This window comes from Myiozetetes cayanensis, unplaced genomic scaffold, assembly GCF_022539395.1.
Source record: "Myiozetetes cayanensis isolate MyiCay16 unplaced genomic scaffold, myiCay2020 scf234, whole genome shotgun sequence".
Lineage (NCBI taxonomy): Eukaryota > Metazoa > Chordata > Aves > Passeriformes > Tyrannidae > Myiozetetes > Myiozetetes cayanensis.
Genome location: NW_026087450.1, coordinates 42,101 through 68,332, shown reverse-complemented (window position 1 = coordinate 68,332; position 26,232 = coordinate 42,101). Strand labels below are relative to the sequence as shown.

Sequence of the window (26,232 nt, the reverse complement as noted above, 5' to 3'; positions counted from 1 at the left end):
TAGAGTCCCAGCTATCCCCAGGTGTCCCCACCTGTCCCCAGTTGTCCCCAGGTGTCCCCAGCTTCCCCAGCTGTCCCCACATGTCCCCAGGTGTCCCCAGCTGTCCCCAAGTGTCCCCAGCTATCCCCAGGTGTCCCCAGCTGTCCCCACCTGTCCCCAGGTGTCCCCAACTGTCCCCAGGTGTGTTCAGGTGTCCCCACCTGTCCCAGGTGTCCCCTCCTGTCCCCAGCTGTCCCCAGCTATCCCCAGCTGTCCCCACCTGTCCCCACCTGTCCCACCTATCCCCACCTGTCCCCAGGTGTCCCCAGGTGTCCCCCCCTCTCACCTCCATCTCCGCAGCGCCTCCACCAGGCGGGCGTAGCCCTGGGCGGCCGCCAGGTGCAGCAGGGTCATCCCTCGGAAGGTGGCCCCGTGGGCCAGCGCCGACGGCCCCGGGGACGCCCCCGGCCAGCCCGGCCGCGCCATCAGCGCCTCACAGACCGACACCACCCGCGCCTCGAACGACGAGCACGGCCCCTGAGCACGAGTGGGGGGAAAGGGGGCACGTCAGGGGGCAGCGGGGGCACGGGGAGGAGTGGTAAAGGGGGCATGGGGAGGGTGGGGAGCGGAGGCAGGGGAGGGTGGTGGAGGGGCAGGGGAGGGGGTGGTGGAGGGCACAGGGGAGGGTGGTGGAGGGAGCACGAGGGAGGAGTGGGAGCAGGGGCCACGGGGGAGGAGGTGAGGCAGGGGGCACTGAGGAGGAGTGTAAGGGGGCACAGGGAGGATGATGATAGAGGGGGCAGAAGGAGGAGGTGGTAGTAGGGGGCACAGGGAGGAGGTGGGGCAGGGGCACTGGGAGGATGTGGTAGGGGGCACGGGGAGAGGAGTGAGGGCAGGGAGGCACCAAGGAGGGTGGTGGAGGGGCACGGGGAGAGGTGGTGGAGGGGGCACAGGGAGGGTGGTGGAGAGGTACAGGGAGGGTGGTGGAGGGCACGGGGAGGGGTGAGTGGAGGGGGCACGAGGAGGGAGTGGTAGAGGGGGCACGGGAGGAGGTGAGTAGAGGGGCGTGGGAAGGGACATAGGGGTGGGGCAGGGCTGTTAGGGACATCGGGAGGGCCTGGGGACATCACGTGTGTGAGGGCAGTGGGGGCCGCAGGAAGGGTGGTGGAGGAGCGCAAGGGAGGGTGGTAGAGGGCAGGAAGGTGGTGGAGGGCCTGGGGAGGGTGGTAGAGGGTACAGGGAGGGTAGTGGGGGTGCCAGGGAGGGGGTGGTGGAGGGGCATGGGAGGAGGTGGGGCAGAGACTGGGAGGAGTGGTAGGGGGGCACAGGAGGGTGGTGGAGGCCTGGGAGGAGTGAGGCAGGGGGCTGGGAAGGAGGAGTGGTGGAGGGGCACAGGGAGGTGGTAGAGGGCACAAGGAGGAGGGGGTGGTGGAGAGGGAGCATGGGGAGGGTGGTGGAGGCACAGGAGGAGGGGTGGGGGCAGGGGCTGGGGGAGGGTGGTGGAGGGTGCAGGGAGGGGTGGGGCAGGGGGCACAGGAGGGGGTGGTAGGGGGGCACGGGGAGGGTGGTGGGGAGCTGGGGAGGGTGGGGCAGAGGCACAGGGGAGGGTGGTGGAGGGGCACTGGGAAGGGTGGGGCAGGGCACAGGGAGGGTGGTGGGAGGGGGCTACAGGGAGGGTGGTAAGAGGGGGCACAGGGAGGGTGGTAGAGGGGCACTGGGAGAGGGTGGTAGAGGGGGGCATCGGGAGGGTGGGGCAGAGAGCTAGGGAGGGTGGTAGGTAGAGGGGGCCACGGGGAGAGAGTGGTGGAGGGGCGTGGGAAGGTGGTAGAGGGGCCACGGGGAGAGGTGGTGGAGGGGTACTGGGAGGGTGGTGGAGGGCACAGGAGGAGGTGGGGCAGGGGCAGCCGGGGAGGGGTGGTGGAGGGACACGGGGAGAGGTGGGGCAGAGGCGCAGGGAGGGGTGGTGGAGGGCGCTGGGGAGGGTGGTGGAGGAGGAATGGGGGAGGGTGGTAGGGGTGGCTCAGGGAGGTTGGGGCAGGGGCATGGGGAGGAGTGGGGCAGGGCACTGGGGAGGGGTGGTGGAGGGGACTGAGGGAGGGTGGTAGAGGGGGCATGGGGGAGGGTGGTGGAGGGGGCATGGGACAGGTGGTAGAGGGCATGGAGGAGGGTGGCAGAGGGGGCACAGGGAGGGTGGTGGAGGGGCACAGGGAGGAGGTGGGGCAGAGGCCGAGGAAGGTGGGGCAGGGCACTGGGGAGGTGGTAGAGAGGGCACAAGGGAGGGTGGTGGAGGGGGCTAGGAGAGGTGGTAGAGGTGTGGGGAGGGTGGTAGAGGGGGCACGGGGAGGGTGGTGGAGGGGGCATGGGGAGGGTGGTAGAGGGGTGTGGGGAGGGTGGTGGAGGGGGCATGGGAGAGGGTGGTGGAGGGGGCAGAGGAAGGGTGGTAAGAGGGAGACACGAGGAAGGGTGGGGCAGAGGCACAGGGGAGGGTGGTGGAGAGGGCACAGGAGGAGGTGGGAGCAGGGAGCACGGGAGGGTGGTAGGGGGACAGAAGGAGGAGTGGTGGGGGCGTGGGGAGGTGGTGGAGAGGGAGCCTACAGGGGAGAGTGGGAGCAGGGGCACAGGGAGGGTTTTGGAGGAGGCACGGGGAGGGTGGTAGAGGGCATGGGGAGGGGAGTAGGGGGCACGGGAGGGTGGTGGAGGGCATGGGGGAAGGTGGTGGAGGGCACGAGGGAGGAGTGGGGCAGGGGACATGGGGAGGGTGGGGCAGGGGGCACTGAGGGAGGGGTGGTGGAGGGCACAGGGAGGGTGGGGCAGGGGGCACAGGGAAAGGTGGTGGAGAGGCACGGGGAGGGTGGTAGAGGGGCACGGGAGGGTGGTGGAGGGCACAGGGAGGGGTGGTGGAGGGAGCCTGGGGAGAGGTGGGGCAGGGGGCACGGGGAGGAGGTGGTAGTGGAGGCACAGGGGAGGAGTGGTGAGAGGAGGCCACAGGGGAGGGTGGTGGAGGGGGCACTGGGGAGGGTGGTGGAGGGCACGGGGAGGGGTGAGGCAGGGGCATGGAGGAGGGTGGTAGAGGGGCACAGGAGGGTGTGGTGGAGGGGCACGAGGAGGGTGGTGGAGGGGGCACGGGGAGGGTGGTGGAGAGGTGTGGGGGAGGGTGGTAGAGGGGCATGGGGAGGGTGGGGCAGGGGCACAGGGAGGGTGGGGCAGGGGGCACGGGGAGGGTGGTAGAGGGCACAGGGAAGGTGGTAGAGGGGCACAAGGAGGGGTGGTAGAGGGGCACGGGGAGGGTGAGTGGAGGGCACAGGGAGGGTGGTGGAGGGGGTACAAGGAGGGTGGTAGAGGGGAGCACAGGGAGGGTGGTAGAGGGGGCATGGGGAGGGTGGTAGAGGGGGCTGGGGAGGGTGGTAGAGAGGTTTGGGGATGCCAGGGGACATCCAGGTCACTAAGGGATGTATGAAGACGTCACAGAAATCAAGGGATGCTTGGGACACAAACATGGAGGGGACACCAGGGGACACAAGGGGACCCTAAGGGTCTTTAGGGGGCCCAGGAGAGACCCCAAGTGTTGGGGAGGGTCTCAGGGTCTTCAGGGGTCCAGGAGAGACCCCAGGTGTTGGGAGGAGGCCTCACCTGCTCCGGGGGTTCAGAGGGGTCCCATGTGGAGGAGGAGGGCCGGGGGCAGGGCCCCAGGCAGCGTCTCCAGCTGCTCCAGGCGCTCCAGGATGGACAGACGGAACTGGGCCTCTGGTTGGGAGGTGAGGAGAGGGTCAGAGTTAAGGAGGAGAACACAGAGCCCCCCCCAACCTTTTAAACACCCCACACACCTCCCCCAGCCCCAGATGGAGTCACCCCCTCCCCAATAGCCCCAATCCAGGGGGAACCCAGGTGGAACCCAGGTGGAACCCAGGTGGAATCCAGGTGGAATCCAGGTGGAATCCAGGTGGAACCCAGGTGGAACCCAGGTGGAATCCAGGTGGAATCCAGGTGGAATCCAGGTGGAACCCAGGTGGAACCCAGGTGGAATCCAGGTGGAATCCAGGTGGAATCCAGGTGGAACCCAGGTGGAACCCAGGTGGAACCCAGGGGGAACCCAGGTGGAACCCAGGTGGAACCCAGGTGGAATCCAGGTGGAATCAGGTGGAATCAGGTGGAACCCAGGTGGAACCCAGGTAGAATCAGGGGAACAGGTGGAACCCAGGTGGAATCCAGGTGGAACCCAGGTGGAATCCAGGTGGAATCCAGGTGTTCCCTCCCTCACCTCCCCCATCCTGGGGGGCATCTTTTGGTGAGAGGGTGGGGGGTTGGGGGTTGTCCCCACTCACCATCCAGCGCCAGCCAGTCCAGCTGTGCCCCGGGGGGGCCCCGCAGAGCCCCCCGTGCCCGGTACTCGAAGGGGGCGGCGGCCGAGAGCAGCCGGGGGGGACACGCCACGCGCAGGGCGGCCACGCCGGCCTCGTGGGCTGCAAGAGTTGGGGGGCAAAAAGGGGGGGTTTCAGCCACAGGAGGGGTCCCAGTGGGTGTTTGTGTCCCCCCCATCACCCCTCAGGGACACTCACGGGGGCAGTAGCAGCGCAGGACGCCCGGCTGGACCAGCGCGGCCGGGACCGAGGTGCGGTCGAAGAGGCAGGAGTAGGAACCGCCGGGGTCCCCCCAGGGCCCCGTGATCAGCACCTTCACCCCACCCTGGGGGGGTTTAAGAAGTGGGGGGTGGGAACACTGGGGATGTGAGAGGGGAAGGGGAAGGGGAAGGGGGTGGTGACACCCCTCGAGCGCTCACCTCGGGTACGACCACTCCGGGAGAAGTCGGTGATGGCCACGGCGGCGGGGTCGGCGGCGGGGCGGCGGCGAAGGGGAGGGCAGGGGGCGCAGGGGGCTCGCGGGGCGGGGAGGACCCCGCGGGGGTTTAGAGGCACCCCAACGTCGTGGTCCCTCCCCCGCCACCACCAGCAGCTCGCGAGGGCAGGGGGAAAGGGTGCTGGGGCGGGGTGGGCTCGCAAGGGGGTCCTGGGGGGCCGCCCCACGCTTTGATTCCTCTTCCTCCTCTTCCTCCTCCTCCTCCTCTTCATCATCATCATCCTCCTTAGCCCCCCAAGTTGTAGGGGCGGAGGGGGCGCGCCCGGGGTGCCTCGGCCTCGCAGCCGTGAGGTCTGCCCGCGGCGGGGGCTGTTGAGGAAGCAGTCGGGGTCGAAGGCGGCGGGCGGGGCGGGCAGGGCGGGGCAGGTGCCCTCGGGGGTCACCAGGTGCTGGCTGGGGGTCAAACCCAGCGGCTGCTCCGGCCCCCCCGGCGCCGCCGCCCCCCCGAGGCCGCTCACCACCAGCATGGGCAGCCCCCTCCCGACGTGGGTGGGAAAAGGGGGGACCCTCGGGGGTCCTCCCAGCTCTGGGGAGGGTTGGGTGGTGTCCGGGGAGGAGGGGGAGGGTTTGGGGCCGTCGCCCCCACGCTCCACCTTGGGGGAGATGATGCGGTGCTTGGTGCTGCCGCACTTGTGGCCGGGGGTGCCTGTGGGGGGACAATTGGAGAGGGGGGACATGTTAGGGGGACAGGGAGAGTTTGGACAGGCCCAGGGGATTTGGGGGTCCCAAAGGGGAGTTTAGGGGGATTTAGGGGTGTTTAGGGGGGAATTTTGGGGTGTCTCAATGAGATTCAGGGAGTCCCAAGGTGGGAGGGGGTCCCAATGGGTTCGGGAGTCCCAATGGGTTCAGGGGGGTCCCATGGGTTCGAGGGTCCCAAGGGGTTCAGGGCAGTCCCGTGGACGTCCAAGGGAAAGTTCAGGGTGCCAGGGGGAGTTCTGGGGGGAATTTTGGGGTGTCCCAATGAGATTCAGGGGGTCCCAAGGTGGGGGGTCCCAAGGGGTTCAGGGCAGCCCCGTGGATGTCCAAGGGAAGGTTCAGGGTGCCAGGGGAGTTCTGGAGGAATTTGGGGTGTTTAGGGGGAATTTTGGGGTGTCCCAATGAGATTCAGGGTCCCAAGGTGGAGGAGGTCCCAATGGGTTCAGGGGGTCCCAATGGGTTCAGAGGGGTCCCAAGGGGGTTCAGGGCAGTCCATGGACGTCCAAGGGAAGAGTTCAGGAGTGCCAGGGGAGTTCTGGGGAGATTTTGGGGTGTCCCAATGAGATTCAGGGTCCCAAGGTGGGAGGGGGTCCCAATGGGTTCAGGGGGTCCCAAGGAGTTCAGGGCAGTCCCGTGGGCGTCCAAGGGAAGGTTCAGGGTGCCAGGGGAGTTCTGGGGGAATTTTGGGGTGTTTAGGGAGATTTAGGGGTGTCCCAATGAGATTCAGGGGTCCCAAGGTGGGAGGGGTCCCAATGGGTTCAGGGGGTCCTAAGGGTTCAGGAGCAGTCCAGTGGACGTCCAAGGGAAGGTTCAGGTGCCAGGGAGTTCTGGGGGAATTTTGGGGTGTCTCAATGAGATTCAGGGGTCCCAATAGGTTCGGAGGTCCCAAGGGGTTCAGGGCAGCCCGTGGATGTCAAGGGAAGGTTCAGGGTGCCAGGGGAGTTCTGGGGAATTTTGGGTGTTCAGGGGAATTTTGGGGTGTCCCAGTGAGATTCAGGGGTCCCAAGGTGGGAGGTCCCAAGGGGTTCAGGGGAGTCCCAAGGGGTTCGGGAGATCCAAGGGTTCAGGGCAGTCCCATGGACATCAAGGGAAGGTTCAGGAGTGCCAGGGGAGTTCTGGAAATTTTGGGAGTGTTTAGGGAGATTGCAGGGGTGTCCCAATGAGATTCAGGGGTCCCAAGGTGGGAGGGATCCCAATGGGTTCAGGGGGATGTCCCAAGGGGGTTCAGGGGCAGTCCGTGGCAGTGAGGGTGCCCAGGGGTGGTTGAGGGTTCCCAGGGGTGCCCACGGGTGGTTAGAGGTGCCCAGGGGCGGTTGAGGAGTTCCAGGGTGGTTGGGGGTGCCTGGGTGGTTGCAGGGGTGCCCAGGGGCGGTTGGGGAGTTCCAGGAGTGGATTAGGGTGCCCAGGTGGTTAGGGGTGCCCAGTGGTGGTTGGGGGTGCCCAGGGTGAGGTGAGGGGTTCCCAGGGGTGGGTGGGGGGTTCCCAGGGGTGGGTGAGGGTGCCCAGGGTGGTTGGGGTGCCCAGGGGCAGTTAGGGGGGCCCAGGGGCGGTTGGAGGTGCCCAGGGTGGTCAGGAATGCCCAGGGTGGGTGGGGGTGCCCAGGGGTGGTCAGGAATGCCCAGGGGTGGGTGGGGGTGCCCAGGGGTGGGTGGGGGTGCCCAGGGGTGGTCAGGAATGCCCAAGGGTGGGTGGGGGTGCCCAGGGTGGGTGGGGAGTTCCCAGGGGCGGTTAGGGGTGCCCAGGGGGTGGATGGAGGTGCCCAGGGATGGATTGAGGGTTGCCCAGGGTGGTTAGGGGTGCCCAGGGGCAGTTGGGGTTGCCCAGGAGGGTGGTTGGGGGTGCCCAGGGGTGGTCAGGGGTGCCCAGGGTGAGTGGGAGTTCCCAGGGGGTGGTCAGGAATGCCCAGAGGTGGTCAGGGGTGCCCAGGGTGGGGTGGAGGGTGCCCAGGGGGTTCAGGGGTGCCCAGGGGTGGTTTGGGGGTGCCCAGGGGTGTCAGGAGGTGCCCAGGGACGGTTGGGAGTGCCCAGGGGCAGTTAGGGTTGCCCAGGGGTGCCCAGGGTGGTTAGGGATGCCCAGGGGTGGTTTAGGGGGTGCCCAGGGGCGGTTGGGGGTCTCACCCAGCCCCAGCGCAGAGGCAGGCGTGGGTGCGGGGGTGGCCGGCTCTGGTGCCGCTCAGGACGTGCTGAACCAGCTGCTCCAGGGACAGCCCGGGTGGCCCCCATTGCCACAGCCCACTTCACCCCAGTGGACTGGGGGAGAAGGGGCAAAATCCATCAGGAAAGCAGATATAGAGGGGTGTTCCCCTACCACACCCCCTGCCACCCCAACTTCATCCCTGGGCTAAAATCCCTCAATAAAAGAGCTGTGGGGTGTCCTCCCCCAGCCCTGCTTCACCCTGTGGACTGAGGGAGAAAGGGGCAAAATCCATCAGGAAAGCAGATATAGAAGTGTTCCCCTCTACCCCACCCCAAATAGCCACACCCTTGCCACCCCAATTTCATCCCTGGGTAAAATCCCTCAATCAAAAGAGTTGTGGGGTGTCACTCCCCCAGCCCTAATTCACTCTGTGGACTGAGGGAGAAGAGGGGGCAAAATCCCTCAGGAAGAAGCTAGAATATAGGGGTGTTCCCATCCACCCACCCAAATACCACATCTCCCCACTGCCAACTTCATCCCTGGGCTAAAATCCTCAATAAAGAGCTGTGGGGTGTCCTCCCCAGCCCCACTTCACTCCGTGGACTGAGGGAGAAGAGGGGCAAAATCCCTCAGGAAGCAGATGTGGGGGTGTTCCTACTCACCCACCCCCAAATAGCCACACCCCTCTGCCACCCCAATTTCACCCCTGGAGCTAAAATCCCTCAATAAAAGAGTTGTGGGGTGTCCTCCCCAGCCCCACTTCACCCCGTGGACTGAGGGAGAAGAGAGGGCAAAATCCTCAGGAAAGCAGATATAGGGGGGTGTTCCCCTATCCACCACCCCAAATAGCCACAACCCCCTACCACCCCAACTTCATCCCTGGGCTAAAATCCCTCAATAAAAGAGCTGTGTGGGTGTCCTCCCCAGCCCCAATTCACCCTGTGGGCTGAGGGAGAAGAGGGGGCAAAATCCCTCAGGAAAGGAGGGATTCCCTACTCACCCACCACCCCAAATAGCCACAACCCTCTGCCACCCCAACTTCATCCTGGGCTAAAATCCCTCAATAAAGAGAGCTGTGGGGTGTCCTCCCCCAGCCCCGCTTCACCCTGTGGACTGAGGGAGAAGAGGGGCAAAATCCATCAGGAAGGCAGATATAGGGGATCGTTCCCCTATAACCACACCCCCATGCCACCCCAACTTCATCCCTGGGCTAAAATCCCTCAATAAAAGAGCTGTGGGGTGTCCTCCCCAGCCCCACTTCACCCTGTGGGCTGAGGGAGAAGAGGGGCAAAATCCCTCAGGAAGGAGGGATCCCTACCCACCACCCCAAATAGCCACAACCCCCTGCCACCCCAACTTCATCCCTGGGCTAAAATCCTCAATAAAAGAGCTGTGGGGTGTCCTCCCCAGCCCCGCTTCAGCTCCGTGGGCTGAGGGAGAAGAGGGGGCAAAATCCCTCAGGAAGGTAAATGTTGGGGGATGGGGTTTCCCTACCCACCCACCCCCCAAATAGCCACAACCTCCTCCTAGGGGGTCCCAAGGAGTTCAGGGCCAGTCCGTGGGCGTCCAAGGGAAGGTTCAGGGTGCCAGGGGAGTTCTGGGGGAATTTTGGGGTGTTTAGGGAATTTAGGGGTGTCCCAATGAGATTCAGGGGTCCCAAGGTGGGAGGGTCCCAATGGGTTCAGGGGGTCCCAAGGGGGTTCAGGAGCAGTCCATTGGGCGTCAAGGGGAAGGTTCAGGGTGCCAGGGGAGTTCTGGGAGATTTTGGGGTGTCTCAATGAGATTCAGAGGGGGTCCCAATGGGTTCAGGAGTCCCAAGGGGTTCAGGGCAGCCCGTGGATGTCAAGGGAAGGTTCAGGGTGCCAGGGGAGTTCTGGGAATTTTGGGGTGTTCAGGGAATTTTGGGGTGTCCCATGAGGTTCAGGGTCCCAAGGTGGAGTTCCCAAGGGGGTTCAGGGGGAGTCCCAAGGGGTTCAGGAGGTCCCAGGGTTCAGGGCAGTCCCATGGATCATCAAGGGAAGGTTCAGGAGTGCCAGGGGAGTTCTGGGGAATTTTGGGGTGTTTAGGGGGAGTTTTGCAGGGTGTCCCAATGAGATTCAGGGGTCTCCAAGGTGGGAGGGGTCCCAATGGGTTCAGGGGGATGTCCCAAGGGGGTTCAGGGGCAGTCCCGTGGCAGTGAGGGTGCCCAGGGGTGGTTGGGGGTTCCTAGGGGTGCCCACGGGTGGTTAGAGGAGGTGCCCAGGGGCGGTTGGGGGAGTTCCGAGGAGTGGTTGGGGGTGCCCACGGGTGGTTGCAGGGGTGCCCAGGGCGGTGTGGGGAGTTCCCAGGAGTGGATTTGGGGGTGCCCACGGGTGGTTGGGGGTGCCCAGGTGGTGGTTGGGGGTGCCCAGGGCGTGGGTGAGGGGTTCCCCAGGGTGGGTGGGGGTTCCCAGGGTGGGTGAGGTGCCCAGGTGGTTGGGGTGCCCAGGGGCAGTTAGGGGGGCCCAGGGGCGGTTGGAGGTGCCCAGGGTGGTCAGGAATGCCCAGGGTGGGTTGGGGGTGCCCAGGGGTGGTCAGGAATGCCCAGGGGTGGGTGGGGGTGCCCAGGGGGTGGGTGGGGGGTGCCCAGGGGTGGTCAGGAATGCCCAGGGGTGGGTGGGGGTGCCCAGGGTGGGTGGGGGAGTTCCCAGGGGCGGTTGGGGGTGCCCAGGGGGTCGTGAGGGTGCCCAGGATGGTTGGGGTTGCCCAGGGGTGGATTTAGAGGGGGTGCCCAGGGGCAGTTGAGGGTTGCCCAGGAGGGTGGTTTTGGGGTGCCCAGGGGTGGTCAGGGGGTGCCCAGGGTGGTGGGGAGTTCCCAGGGGTGGTCAGGAATGCCCAGAGGGGTGGTCAGGGTGCCCAGGGTGGGTGGGGGGTGCCCAGGGGGTTCAGGGGTGCCCAGGGGTGGTTTAGGGGGTGCCCAGGGGTTCCAGGGAGGTGCCCAGGGACGGTTGGGGGTGCCCAGGGGGCAGTTGAGGGTTGCCCAGGGGTGCCCAGGGGTGGTTGGGAGTGCCCAGGGTGGTTTGGGGGTGCCCAGGGCGGTTTGGGGTCTCACCCAGCCCCAGCGCAGAAGGCAGGCGTGGGTGCGGGGGTGGCCGGCTCTGGTGCCGCTCAGGACGTGCTGAACCAGCTGCTCCAGGGACAGCCCGGGGGTGGCCCCCATTGCCACAGCCCCACTTCACCCCGTGGACTGAGGGGAGAAGGGGCAAAATCCATCAGGAAAGCAGATATAGGGGGGTGTTCCCCTACCCACCCACCCCCTGCCACCCCAACTTCATCCCTGGGCTAAAATCCCTCAATAAAAGAGCTGTGGGGTGTCCTCCCCCAGCCCCGCTTCACCCCGTGGACTGAGGGAGAAAAGGGGGCAAAATCCATCAGGAAAGCAGATATAGGGGGGTGTTCCCCTACTCACCCACCCCCCCAAATAGCCACACCCCCCTTGCCACCCCAATTTCATCCCTGAGGTAAAATCCCTCAATAAAAGAGTTGTGGGGTGTCCTCCCCCAGCCCCAATTCACTCCGTGGACTGAGGGAGAAGAGGGGGCAAAATCCCTCAGGAAAGCAGATATAGGGGGGTGTTCCTCTATCCACCCACCCCCCCAAATAGCCACATCTCCCCCAGCCACCCCAACTTCATCCCTGGGCTAAAATCCCTCAATAAAAGAGCTGTGGGGTGTCCTCCCCCAGCCCCAATTCACTCCGTGGACTGAGGGAGAAGAGGGGGCAAAATCCCTCAGGAAAGAGGGATCCCCTACTCACCCACCCCCACAAATAGCCACAGTCCCCTTCTACCACCCCAATTTTATCCCTGGGCTAAAATCCCTCAATAAAAGAGCTGTGGGGTGTCCTCCCCCAGCCCCAATTCACCCCGTGGGCTGAGGGAGAACAGGGGGCAAAATCTATCAGGAAAGCAGATATAGGGGGGTGTTCCCCTATCCACCCCCCCCCTGCCACCCCAACTTCATCCCTGGGCTAAAATCCCTCAATAAAAGAGCTGTGGGGTGTCCTCCCCCAGCCCCACTTCACCCCGTGGGCTGAGGGAGAAGAGGGGGTAAAATCCCTCAGGAAGGAGGGATCCCCTACCCACCCAACCCCCCAAATAGCCACACCCCCTGCCACCCCAATTTCATCCCTGAGGTAAAATCCCTCAATAAAAGAGTTGTGGGGTGTCCTCCCCAGCCCCGCTTCACCCCGTGGACTGAGGGAGAAGAGGGGGCAAAATCCCTCAGGAAGGTAAATGTTAGGGGATGGTGTGTCTCCCTACCCACCCACCCCCCAAATAGCCACAACCCCCTCCTACCACCCCAACTTCATCCCTGAGCTAAAATCCCTCAATAAAAGAGTTGTGGGGTGTCCTCCCCAGCCCCAATTCACTCTGTGGGCTGAGGGAGAAGAGGGGCAAAATCCTCAGAAAGCAGATATGGGGGTGTTCCCTACCCACCCACCCCCAAATAGCCACAACCCCTCTGCCACCCCAACTTCATCCTGGGCTAAAATCCTCAATAAAAGAACTGTGGGGTGTCCTCCCCCAGCCCCGCTTCACCATGTGGATTGAGGGAGAAGAGGGGGCAAAATCCTCAGGAAGGAGGGATCCCTACACACCCACCCCCCTAAATAACCACAACCCCCCCATGCCACCCCAACTTCACCCCTGGGCTAAAATCCCTCAATAAAAGAGCTGTGGGGTGTCCTCCCCCAGCCCCAATTCACTCTATGGGCTGGGGGAGAAGAGGGGGCAAAATCCCTCAGGAAGGAGGGATCCCTACCCACCCACCCAAATAGCCACAACCCCCCTCTGCCACCCCAACTTCATCCCTGGGCTAAAATCCCTCAATAAAAGAGCTGTGGGGTGTCCTCCCCCAGCCCCGCTTCGCTCCGTGGGCTGAGGGAGAAGAGGGGGCAAAATCCCTCAGGAAGGTAAATGTTGGGGGGGGATGGGGTTTTCCCCTACCTACCTACCCCCCCAAATAGCCACAACCCCCTCCTACCACCCCAACTTCATCCCTGGGCTAAAACCCCTCAATAAAAGAGTTGTGGGGTGTCCTCCCCCAGCCCCAATTCACTCTATGGGCTGAGGGAGAAGAGGGGGCAAAATCCATCAGGAAAGCAGATATAGGGGGGTGTTCCCCTACTCACCCACCCCCCCAAATAGCCACAACCCCCTTGCCACCCCAATTTCATCCCTGGGCTAAAATCCTCAATAAAAGAGCTGTGGGGTGTCCTCCCCCAGCCCCGCTTCACCCCATGGGCTGAGGGAGAAGAGGGGGCAAAATCCCTCAGGAAGGTAAATATTGGGGAGGGGGGATGGTGTGTTCCCCTACTCACCCACCCCCAAACCACACCCCCTGCCACCCCAATTTTATCCCTGGGCTAAAATCCCTCAATAAAAGAGCTGTGGTGTCCTCCCCAGCCCCACTTCACCCTGTGGGCTGAGGGAGAAGAGGGGCAAATCCTCAGGAAAGCAGATATGAGGGGTGTTCCCCTATCCACCCCCCCATGCCACCCCAATTTCATCCCTGGGCTAAAATCCCTCAATAAAAGAGCTGTGGGGTGTCCTCCCCCAGCCCCATAGACTGAGTAAGAAACAGAAAATAAACACGCCAAAAAAACCCAACTTTTAGGGTGTCCCTCCCTCTCTTTGCCCTCCCCCCCCCAAAAAAACCAATCCAACCAATTCACCCCTTTTTCCCCCCAAAAATTAACCAACCAGTTCATCCCTTTTTTTTTCCGCCACAAAAATTAACCAACCAATTCACCCTTTTCCCTCCAAAAATTAACCAACCAATTCAACCCTTTTTTTCCCCAAAATTAACCAACCAATTCACCCCTTTTTTCCCCACCAAAAATACCAACCAATTCACCCTTTTTCCCCCAAAAACAACCCAACCAATTCATCCCTTTTTTCCTCCCCAAAAATTAACCAACCAATTCACCCCTTTTTCCCCCAAAATTAACTAACCAATTCACCCCTTTTCCCCCAAAAACCCAACCAATTCACCCCTTTTTCTCTCCCCAAAAACCTACAACCAATTCACCCTTTCCCCCCAAAAATTAACCAACCAGTTCACCCTTTTTTCCCCAAAATTAACCAACCAATTCACCCCTTTTTTTCCCCAAAATTAACCATCCACCTTTTTCTCCCCAAAATTAACCAACCAATTCACCCTTTTTTTCCCCCAAAAAACCCCAACCAATTCACCCTTTTTTTCCCTCCCCAAAAATTAACCAACCAGTTCACCCCTTTTTCCCCCCAAAAACCCCAACCAATTCACCCTTTTTTCCCCAAAAACCCCAACCAATTCACCTTTTTTTCCCCACAAAAATTAACCAACCAGTTCACCCCTTTTTTCCCCAAAAAACCCAACCAATTCACCCTTTTTTTCCCCCCAAAAATTAACTATCACCCTTTTTCCCCAAAAATTAACCAACCAACTTCACCTTTTTTCCCAAAAATTAACTAACCAATTCACCCTCTTTTTCCCTCAAAATTAACCAACCACTCACCCTCTTTCTCCCAAAAATTAACCAACCAGTTCACCCTTTTTCCCCCCAAAATTAACCAACCAATTCACCCTTTTTTCCCCCAAAAAAAACTCCCAGCCACTTCACCCTCTTTTTTTCCCCACAAAAATTAACCAACCAATTCACCCTTTTCCCTCCCCAAAAAACCTACAACCAATTCACCCTTTTTCCCCTCCAAAACTCCCAACCAATCCACCCTTTTTCTCCAAAAAAAAACCCTAACCAATTCATCCCGTTATTTCTCTCCCAAAAAGCCCCAACCAATTCACCCCTTTTCTTTCCCAAAAAAAACCCAACCAATTCAGCTTTTTTCCCAAAAACTCCCCAACCAGTTCACTCCTTTTTTTCCCAAAAAACTCCCAACCAATTCCACCCTTTTTCCCCAAAAACCACCAACTCACCCTTTTTCCCCCAAAAAACCCAACCAATTCACCCCTTTTTTTCCCCCAAAATTAACCAACCAGTTCACCCTTTTCCCCTAAAAAAACTCCCAACCAGTTCACCCCCTTTTTCCCCCAAAAATTAACTCAACTAGTTCACCTTTTCCCTCAAAAAACCCCAACTAATTCACCCTTTTTCCCCAAAAACCCCTAACCAATTCCTACCCTTTTTCCCTCCCCAAAAATTAACCAACCAATTCACCCCTTTTTTTTCCCCCCCCCAAAAATCTTCCACCCTAAAACTCTGAGTAAGAGATGAGACCTTTTTTTGGGGCACCCCCCACAATTAAAAACCACTCACACATGGGGCGCAGCTGGGCCACCAGCTCCTCCTGGGACCACTTGAGCCACTCTCGGGGGTCGGCGGCGGCGGCGCCGGCGCAGATCGGGGGGGGGGTCCCGGCGCACAGGGAGGGGCTGCAGAGCCGGGGGGCGCAGGGGCGACCGCACTCCTCCATGGCTGGCACGTTCAGGTAGTGAACCAGCACGATATCAGGGTTCTGAGGGTAAAGAGAGGGGTTTTAGGGGGGTTTCTGTGGGTAGGGGGGTGGTCTTTGTGCCCCCCACCCTTTACCTGTAGCAACCAGTAGCAGCGGCGGTGGAAGGTGGGCACGATGGAGGAGTGGACGTAGCAGCCGTAGAGGCACTGGGGGGAGAGGGGGGGGACACACAGAGCAGAAATTTGGGGGGGGAAACAGCTCTTTTGGGTTTTTTTTGGTGTCCCCAAATGGCTAAGTTAAAGGGGTCAGAGCCTCAGTAGACTGGTTGGGGGAAAAGGGGAGTCTGGCACCTCCAAATTGGCCCCCATCGCCCCCAAACCCCCAACTCGGGGTGGGGGGGGTATCCCAATGTCCCTAAGGACGCGTAGCTGGGGGTCCCAAACCACCCAGCAGCACGAAATCTTCCCTTGAGGGCACTCACCACCCCTAAATCCCCCCTTTTTTGGGTGCCCTGACACCCTCAAACCCTTCCTTGTGCCCCCTCCCATCCTGCTCCCCACACCCAAAGCAGAGATTGTTTCACTGGGAGAGGGGGGAGCAAAGGGGAGTCTGGCACCTCCAAATTGGCCCCCATCGCCCCCAAACCCCCAACTCGGGGTGGGGGTATCCCAACATCCCTAAGGACGCGTAGCTGAGGGTCCCAACCCCCCCCAAACCACCCAGCAGCTCCAAACCTTCCCTTGAGGGCACTCATCACCCCTAAATCCCCCCTTTTTTGGGTGCCCTGACACCCTCAAAACCTTCCTTGTGCCCCCCCCCCCTGCTCCCCACACCCAAAGCAGAGATTGTTTATTTTGGGAGAGGGGGGAGCAAAGGGGAGTCTGGCACCTCCAAATTGGCCCCCATCACCCCCAAACCCCCAACTCGGGGCGGGTATCCCAACGTCCCTAAGGACGCGTAGCTGAGGGTCCCAAACCCCCCCCAAACCACCCAGCAGCACGAAACCTTCCCTTGAGGGCACTCATCACCCCTAAATCCCCCCTTTTTTGGGTGCCCTGACACCCTCAAACCCTTCCTTGTGCCCCCTCCCTCCCTGCTCCCCACACCCAAAGCAGAGATTGTTTATTTTGGGAGAGGGGAGCAAAGGGAGTCTGGCACCTCCAAATTGGCCCCCATCGCCCCAAACCCCCAACTCGGGCCGGGGGGGGTATCCCAACATCCCTAAGGACGCGTAGCTGGGGGTCCCAACCCCCCCCAAACCACCCAGCAGCCCCAAACCTTCCCTTGAGGGTACTCATCACCCCTAAATCCCCCCTTTTTTGGGTGCCCTGACACCCTCAAACCCCTCCTTGTGCCCCCTCCCCCTGCTCCCCACACCCAAAGCAGAGATTGTTTCACTGGGAGAGGGGGGAGCAAAGGGGAGTCTGGCACCTCCAAATTGGCCCCCATCACCCCCAAACCCCCAACTCGGGGGGTATCCCAACGTCCCTAAGGACGCGTAGCTGGGGGTCCCAAACCACCCAGCAGCACGAAACCTTCCCTTGAGGGCACTCATCACCCCTAAATCCCCCCTTTTTTGGGTGCCCTGACACCCTCAAACCCTTCCTTGTGCCCCCTCCCTCCCTGCTCCCCACACCCAAAGCAGAGATTGTTTATTTTGGGAGAGGGGGGAGCAAAGGGGAGTCTGGCACCTCCAAATTGGCCCCCATCACCCCCAAACCCCCAACTCGGGGGGTATCCCAATGTCCCTAAGGATGCGTAGCTGGGGGTCCCAAACCACCCAGCAGCACAAAATCTTCCCTTGAGGGCACTCAGCACCCCTAAATCCCCCCTTTTTTGGGTGCCCTGACACCCTCAAAACCTTCCTTGTGCACCCTCCCTCCCTGCTCCCCACACCCAAAGCAGAGATTGTTTCACTGGGAGGGGGGGGAGGAGCAAGTGGGCAAATTTTTGGGGGGGTAACCAGGTGTTTTCAGGGGAGGGGTGTGGTTCTGGGGGTGCCCCCCCCCGCCTCCTCCTACCTCCACCCCCTGCACCTTCAGCTTCATGTGGTCCTCACGCGTGGTCTTGCCATCCTTGCGCTTCTTCCAGCAGTAGCCGTCCTTGCGGTACTTCACCTTCTTCCGGTTGTACAGGATCACCGAGCCGTTCTGCGGCCTGCAGGGGGGCTCAGGGTAACCCCCAGGGCACCCCCGGGGCACCCACAGACCCTCCCTGGCATCCCCAGGGCACCCACAGACCCTCCATGGCACACACAGACCCTCCATGGCACCCACAGCCCCTCATGGTAGCCACAGTACCCCACAGCACCCACAGCCCCTCATGGCAGCCACAGCTCCTCCATGGCACCCCCAGCCCCTCCCTGGCACCCACAGCCCCTCTATGGCACCCACAGACCCTCATGGCATCCCCAGGGCGCTCCTCAGCATCCACAGCCACTCCATGGCATCCCCAGGGCACCCCACAGCACCCACAGCCCTTCATGGCACCCCACAGCACCCACAGCCCCTCCATGGCACCCACAGCCCCTCCATAGCACCCACAGCCCCTCATGGAACCCACAGCCACTCCATGGCACCCACAGCCCCTCAGGGCACCCCACGGCACCCACAGCCCCTCCATGGCACCCACAGCCCCTCCATGGCACCCACAGCCCCTCCATGGCACCCACAGCACCCCACAGCACCCACAGCCACTCCATGGCACCCACAGCCCTTCATGGCATCCCCAGGGCACCCCACAGCACCCCACAGGACCCACAGACCCTCCACAGCACCCACAGCACTCCACAGCACCCACAGACCCTCCATGGCACCCACAGACCCTCCATGGCACCCACAGACCCTCCATGGCACCCACAGCCCCTCCATGGCACCCACAGCCCCCACAGCCCCTCCATAGCATCCCTCAGCACCCCACAGCAACCCCCAGCCCCTCATGGCACCCACAGCACCCCCCAGCACCCACAGACCCTCCACGGCACCCACAGCCTCTCCATGGCACCCACAGCACCCCACGGCACCCCCAGCCCCTCCATGGCACCCCACAGCACCTAGCCTCCATGGCACCCCCAGCACCCTCAGAGCACCCACAGCCCCTCGTGGCACCCACAGCACCCCACAGCACCCTCAGCTCCTCCATAGCATCCCCCAGCACCCCCAGCCCCTCCATGGCACCCACAGACACTCCATGGCATCCCACGGCACCCACAGCCCCTCACGGCACCCCACGGCACCCAGAGCCACTCCATGGCAGCCACAGCCACTCCATGGCATTCCCAGGGTAACCCCATGGCACCCACAATCCCTCCATGGCACCCACAGCCCCTCATAGCACCCACAGCCCCTCCACAGCACCCACAGCCCCTCCACAGCACCCACAGCCCCTCCATGGCACCCCCCAGCACCCTATGGCACCCTCAGCCCCTCCACGGCACCCACAGCCCCTCCACGGCACCCTCAGCCCCTCCATGGCACCCACAGCCCCTCCACGGCACCCACAGACCCTCCATGGCACCCACAGCCCCTCCACGGCACCCACAGACCCTCCATGGCACCCACAGCCCCTCATTGCATCCTCCAGCACCTCACAGCACCCACAGCCACTCCATAGCATCCCCAGGGCACCCCATGGCACCCACAGCCCCTCATGGCACCCCCAGCCCCTCCATGGCATCCCCAGCCCCTCATGGCACCCACAGCCCCTCATGGCATCCCAGCCCACAGCCCTCCATGGCACCCCACAGCCCTCCATGGCACCCCCAGCCCTCAGGCACCCCAGCTCCCATGGCACCCACAGACCCTCCATGGCACCCACAGCCACTCCATGGCATCCCTCAGGCACCCCACAGCACCCCATGGCATCCCACGGCACCCACAGCCCCTCCATGGCACCCACAGCCCCTCCATGGCACCCACAGCACCCACAGCACCCCCAGCCCTCCACGGCACCCACAGACCCCACCTCCATGGCACCCCCAGCACCCTACGGCACCCACAGCTCCTCATGGCACCCACAGCACCCTCACATGGCACCCACAGCCCCTCCATGGCACCCTCAGCGCACCTCCATGGCACCCCACAGCCCCTCCATGGCACCCACAGCCCTCCATGGCATCCCCAGGGCACCCCCCATGGCACCCACAGCCACTCCATGCATCGGCACCCCCAGCACCCACCCTCCATGGCACCCACAGCCCCTCATGGCACCCCAGGCACCCCCACAGCACCCACAGCCCTCCATGGCATCCCACAGCCCCTCCATGGCACCCACAGGCACTCCATGGCATCCCTCAGCCCTCTCCACGGCACCCACAGCCCCTCCATGGCACCCTCAGCCCCTCCACGGCACCCACAGCCCCTCCACGGCACCCACAGACCCTCCATGGCACCCACAGCCCCTCCATGGCACCCACAGACCCTCCATGGCACCCCCAGCCCCTCCATGGCACCCCAGCCCCCCACGGCACCCACAGACCACTCCATGGCATCCCCAGGCACCCTACAGCACCCCACAGCACCTCCACAGCACCCACAGACCCTCCATGGCACCCACAGCTCCTCCATGGCATCCCCAGGGCACCCCACAGCACCCCAGCCCTCCATGGCACCCACACTCCTATGGCACCCACAGCCACTCCATGGCATCCCCAGGGCATCCCACAGCACCCACAGCCCCTCCATGGCACCCACAGCCCCTCCACGGCACCCACAGCCCCTCCATGGCACCCACAGCCCCTCCATGGCACCCACAGCCCCTCCATGGCACCCACAGCACCCTCCATGGCACCCCCAGACCCTCCATGGCACCCACAGCCCCTCCATGGCACCCTACAGCCCCCATGGCACCCACAGCCCCCACGGCACCCACAGCCCCTCCATGGCACCCACAGCCCCTCCCACGGCACCCACAGACCCTCCATGGCACCCACAGCCCCTCCATGGCATCCCCAGCACCCTCATGGCACCCACCAGACCCTCCATGGCATCCCACAGGGCACCCCCAGGGCACCCACAGCCCACTCCACTCGGCACCCACAGCCCCTCCATGGCACCCACAGCCCCTCATGGCACCCACAGCCCCTCATGGCATCTCCCAGCACCCACAGCCCCTCCATGGCACCCACAGCTCCTCATGGCACCCACAGCCCCTCATGGCACCCCACAGCCCCCATGGCACCCACATGGCACCCCATGGCACCCACAGCCCTCCATAGCATCCTCACAGCACCCCACAGCACCCCCAGCCCCTCCATGGCACCCACAGACCCTCCATGGCACCCACAGCCCCTCCATGGCATCCCCAGGGCACCCACAGCACCCACAGCTCCTCATGGTACCCACAGCCCCTCATGGCACCCACAGCACCCCACAGCACCCACAGATCCTCCGTGGCATCCCCCAGCCCCTCCATGGCACCCACAGACCCTCTGTGGCACCCACAGCCCCTCATGGCACCCACAGCCCCTCATGGTACCCCCAGGGCACTCCATGACACCCAACAGCCCCTCCATGGCACCCACAGCCCCTCCATGGCACCCCACAGCACCCACAGCCACTCCCTGGTACCCCCAGGGCATCCCCACGGCACCCACAGACCCTCCATGGCACCCACAGCCCCTCCACAGCACCCACAGCTCCTCCATGGCACCCACAGCTCCTCATGGCACCCCCTGGCACCCCCTGGCACCCACAGCCCCTTATGGCACCCACAGTTCCTCATGGCACCCCACGGCACCCCCAGCCCCTCCACAGCACCCCCCAGCCCCCCAAAGGGCACTGCCCGGGGCAACCCCACCTGGTTTTGGGGGAGCACGAGAGCCACTCGTCGTGTTTCTCGAAGGTGATGAGGTACGAGGCGATTTCCTGGCACAAGGAAAAGGGATGAAGTGGCCCATTTGTGTCACATCCCCCCCCTCTGTCCCCCCCACACTGTGTCACACTGTCCAGCCCTGCTGTCACGCTGTCCTCATCGTCCCTGACCCCGCTGTCCCCTCTGTCCCCAGCCAAACCATTCCCTCTGTCCCCTCAGTGTCCCTCTCCTGTCCCCCCATGTCCTGCTGTGTCCCTGTGTCCCTCCCCTGTCCCCCCACGTCCTGCTGTGTCCCTGTGTCCCTCCCCTGTCCTGCTGTGTCCCTGTGTCCCTCCCATGTCCTGCTGTGTCCTGTGTCCTCCATGTCCTCTGTCCTGTGTCCCCTCATGTCCTGCTGTGTCCCTGTCCCTCCTCTGTCCCCCATGTCCTGCTGTGTCCCTGTGTCCCTTCCCTGTCCTGCTGTGTCCCTGTGTCCCTCCATGTCCTGTTGTGTCCCTGTGTCCCTCCCATGTCCCGCTGTGTCCCTGTGTCCCTCCCATGTCCCCCCACATCCTGCTGTGTCCCTCCGTCCCCACGTCCTGCTGTGTCCCTCCCCTGTCCCCCATGTCCCTCTGTGTCCCCCCATGTCCTGCTGTGTCCTTCCCCTGTCCTGCTGTGTCCCTGTGTCCCTCCCATGTCCTGCTGTGTCCCTGTGTCCCTCCATGTCCTGCTGTGTCCCTGTGTCCCTCCCCTGTCCCATGTCCTGCTGTGTCCCTCCCCTGTCCCCTCCATGTCCTGCTGTGTCCCTGTGTCCCCCCCATGTCCTGCTGTGTCCCCCCATGTCCTGCTGTGTCCCTGTGTCCCCCCCACATCCCACTGTGTCCCTGTGTCCCCCCATGTCCTGCTGTGTCCCTGGGTCCCCCCACGTCCTGCTGTGTCCCTGTGTCCCCCCATGTCCTGCTGTGTCCCCCCCATGTCCTCCTGTGTCCCCATGTCCCTCCCCTGTCCCCTGTCCCCTCCCCACCTCGTTGGTGTTCCAGCGCAGCTGCTCCTTGGGCAGGACGGGGCATTTGGGCAAACACTCCACGAGCTTGCGGGGCAGGAAAACCTTCAGGTGGCTCCTCTCTGCTGAGGGGGGAGTGGTGAATGTCCCCCCACCTGTGTGTGTGTCCCTGTCCCACCTGTCCTCCCAGGTGTCCCCAGGTGTCCCCTTCCTCTCACCAGACACCTCGGGGGGGTCCTTGCCGCTCATCTCGGGGGGCACGCGGGGCCCTCAGGGCTCCCCTCGGGGGGCGCAGGAAGGGTTGGGACCTGTGGGGATGGGGGTCACCTCCACCCCCCCCACACACACACAAGAAATGGGTGATGGGGTGAGGGGACACAAGGTGGGGGGGAAATGGGACATTTGGGAGATTGTCACTGCTCTCAGCATCCCTGCCCCAGCTCAGAGCCCCCCAGCACCCTGTTCCACACCCACATCCTACAGCACCCCACAGCCCCCTCATATCCCATTCCATCCCATCCTGTGCCATCCCATCCCATCCCACCCCATCCCAACCCATCCCATCCCAACCTATCCTGTCGTATCCCATCCCATCCCATCTCATCCCATCCCATCTCATCCCATCCTATCCCATCCCATCCCATCCCATCCCACACCCGTGTCCTACAGCACCTCACAGCCTCCCATTCCATCTCATCCTGTGCCATCCCATCCCACACCCACATCCTACAGCACCCCACAGCCCCCTCATATCCCATTCCATCCCATCCTGTGCCATCCCATCCCGTCCCATCCCACACCCCTGTCCTACAGCACCCCATAGCTCCCTCATATCCCACCCCATCCCATCCTGTGCCATCCCATCCCATCCCACACCTGTGTCCTACAGCACCCCACAGCCTCCTCACATCCCACCCCATCCCATCCTGTGCCATCCCATCCCGTCCCATCCCATCCATCCAATCATCCCATCCCATCCCATCCCATCTCATCCATCCCACCCCATCCCATCCTGTCCCATTCCATCCCATCCCATCCCATCCCATCCCATCCCATCAATCCCATCCCATCCCACCCCATCCCATCCCATCCCAACCCATCCATCCCATCCCATCCCATCCCATCCATCCCATCCCAACCCATCCTATCCCATCCCATCCCATCATCCCATCCCATCCCATCCCATCCCATCCCAATCCATCTCCATCCCATCAATCCCATCCCATCCCATCAATCCCATCCCAACCTCCATCCCATCCCATCCCATCCCATCCCATCCCACACCCCTGTCCCATCTCATCCATCCCATCCCATCCCTGCCCCACATCCCATCTCATCCCCACCCCAAGACCACCCCACACCCTATCCCTAAACAACCATCCCCACCCTAAGGATGCCCCACACCCCTACCCATACAAAACCATCCCATCACATCCCATCCTGAGGACATCCCATCCAATCCTGTCCTAAAACCATCCCACACCCCTCCCTCAAAACCAACCCCATCCCGAGACACCATCACATCCCCTGTCCCTAAAAGCCATCCCCACATCCCCATCCTGAGGACCACCCCTACCCTAAAACCCATCCCACACCCTGCAGGACGACCCCACACCCTACCCTAACAACCATCACCACATCCCCACCCTGAGGACACCATCCCATCCCTACCCTAAACCCATCCCCACTCCTGAGCGATCACATCCCATCACTCCCACCCTAAAAAACCATCCCCACATCCCTACCCTTAAAAAACCATCCCCACATCCCCACCCTGAGGACACTCCACATTCCCTACCCTTAAAAAACAATCCCCACATCCCCAATCTGAGGACACCCCACACTCCCTACCCTAAAAAACCCTCCCCACCCTGAGGACACCCCACACACCCTACCCTAAAAAACCATCCCCACATCCCTACCCTTAAAAACCATCCCCACATCCCTACCCTGAGGACACCCCACACCCTACCCTAAAAAACCATCTGCATGTCGAGGACACCCCACATTCCCTACCCTAAAAAACCATCACCACATCCCCACCCCGAGGACACCCCACATCCCCTACCCTAAAAAACCATCCCCACCCTGAGGACACCCCACATTCCCTGCCCTAAAAAACCATCCCCATCCCAAGGACACCCCACATTCCCTGCCCTAAAAAACCATCCCCACCCTGAGGACACCCCACATCCCTACCCTAAAAAACCATCCCCAAAACGAGGACACCCCACATTCCCTACCCTAAAAAACCATCCCCACATCCCCACCCTGAGGACACCCCACATTCCCTACCCTAAAAAACCATCCCCACATCCCCACTCTGAGAACACCCCTACCCTAAAAAACCATCCCCACCCTGAGGACACCCCACACCCCTACCCTAAAAAACCATCCCCACCCTGAGGACACCCCAGACTCCTACCCTAAAAAACCATCCCCACATCCCTACCCTGAGGACACCCCTACCCTAAAAAACCATCTCCACCCCGAGGACACCTCACATTCCCTACCCTAAAAAACCATCCCCACCCCGAGGACACCCCACATTCCCTGCCCTAAAAAACCATCCCCATCCCAAGGACATCCCACATTCCCTGCCCTAAAAAACCATCCCCATCCCAAGGACACCCCACATATCCTACCCTGAAAAACCATCCCCACATCCCCACCCCGAGGACACCCCACACCCCCTACCCTAAAAAACCATCCCCACTCCCTGAGGACACCCCACATTCCCTACCCTAAAAAACCATCCCCACCCTGAGGACACCCCACATTCCCTACCCTAAAAAAACCATCCCCACCCTGAGGACACCCCACATTCCCTACCTAAAAAAACCATCCCCACCCCGAGGACACCCCACATTCCCTGCCCTAAAAACCATCCCCACCCCGAGGACACCCCACATTCCCTGCCCTAAAAAACCATCCCCATCCCGAGGACACCCCACATTCCCCTACCCTTAAAAACCATTCCCACATCCCCACCCCAAGGACAACCCACATTCCCCTACCCTTAAAAAACCATCCCCACCTTGAGGACACCCCACACCCCCTACCCTTAAAAAACCATCCCCACATCCCCACCCTGAGGACACCCCTACCCTAAAAAACCATCTCCACATCCCCAGCCCGAGGACACCCCACATTCCCTTACCCTAAAAAACCATCCCCACCCTGAGAACACCCCACATTCCCCTACCCTTAAAAACCATCCCCACCTCGAGGACACCCCACACCCCCTACCCTTAAAAAACCATCCCACCCTGAGGACACCCCACACTCCTACCCCTAAACCCACCCCCACATCCCCCCATCCTACACCTCCCCCACAACCCCAACCTCAGGCACTCCCAAACCTCCTCCCCTCACCACCTCCCCTCCCTCCCCGCCTCACACACACCCCCCTCACCCCTCACCCCTCCTTCCTGCCCCTCCCGGCCCCCTCCCGGCCCCTCCCGGCCCCTACCTGCCCCTCAGGCCCCACCTGCCCTCAGGGCCCCACCTGCCCCTCAGGGCCCCACCTGCCCCTCAGGGCCCCACCTGCCCCCTCAGGGCCGCGGCCGCCGCCGCCTCCCCCGCCCCCGCCGCCCGCCGCCATCTTCCCCGCCCGCCGGCGCGTGACGTCAGCGCGCACCGCGCGCGGGGCGGGGCCGAGGAGGGCGGCCTGCGCTGCGTGGGCGTGGCCAAGGCGTAATTAGAGACCTTAATTATTAATTAAGCCCTACTCCGCTTGGAATTCTGTGAGATGTATGGCGAAAACCATCAAAGATACTGATGCCCCCAGCGCTGTTAACAGAGGAAATAGCGCTTTTAGTGATTGTGCCATCCGCGTTAGCAAAATGCGTAATTACTATTTCGATTCTATAAAAAAAAATTAGCGTTAATATCACCGGATAAACTTTTTGTGAGGCGTTTGGTATTTTTTATAGAGTTTTGCACCGTCTGGGCCGTCTCTTGGAGGCATTTTCGGGCGCTGCCTGGGGATGAGGGGGTGGAGGAGGGGGTAGTGGAATGGGGGTCCTTGAGGGTGAGGGGAAATGGGTGAAAAAATGGGGTTAGGAAAGTGTGAGGAAAAAAAAAACATCAGGGAAAGCGGGAGGAGGAAAAAAAGGGAAGTGAAAATAAATAAAAAGTGCGGGGAAAGATGATGAAAAGAGCAAGAAAGGTGAAGGAAACACTGAGAAAAGGAGAGTGAAGTGTGAAGAGAGGATGGCAAAACAGGGGAAGGAAAAGGGAAAACGCGAGGGGAAAAAGCTGAGCGAGAGGAACGGCGGGGAACTGCGAAGCGAAAAACTTGGGGGAAAAAAACACGGGAAGAGAGGAAAAAAAAATAAAACAAAACAAAAAAGTG

General features: G+C 62.1%; 1 protein-coding gene and 1 long non-coding RNA gene across 3 annotated transcripts; one reads left to right on the top strand and one right to left on the bottom strand.

The window, feature by feature from the left end:
• Positions 1–325: 325 nt before the first annotated feature.
• LOC126642604 (calmodulin-binding transcription activator 2-like) lies at positions 326–25,492 on the bottom strand (the record flags this gene model as incomplete). Its single annotated transcript, XM_050320353.1, is given in 16 exon segments — positions 326–521; positions 1,932–1,982; positions 3,655–3,723; positions 4,302–4,439; positions 4,536–4,695; positions 4,858–5,082; positions 5,085–5,479; positions 7,624–7,749; positions 10,838–10,870; positions 14,944–15,142; positions 15,217–15,288; positions 17,104–17,239; positions 20,879–20,946; positions 21,897–21,997; positions 22,094–22,183; positions 25,422–25,492. Coding segments are annotated over 15 exon segments (2,000 nt in total), but the record flags the coding sequence as incomplete, so codon positions are not given.
• On the top strand, positions 3,838–4,221 carry LOC126642599 (uncharacterized). Of its 2 annotated transcripts, none has more exons than XR_007629483.1 (3): positions 3,838–3,930; positions 3,964–4,040; positions 4,178–4,221. It is a non-coding gene; the product is annotated as an uncharacterized LOC126642599 (long non-coding RNA). The 2 variants fall into 2 exon arrangements; XR_007629484.1 differs by having other exon boundaries at positions 3,964–4,051; positions 4,167–4,211.
• Positions 25,493–26,232: the final 740 nt, after the last annotated feature.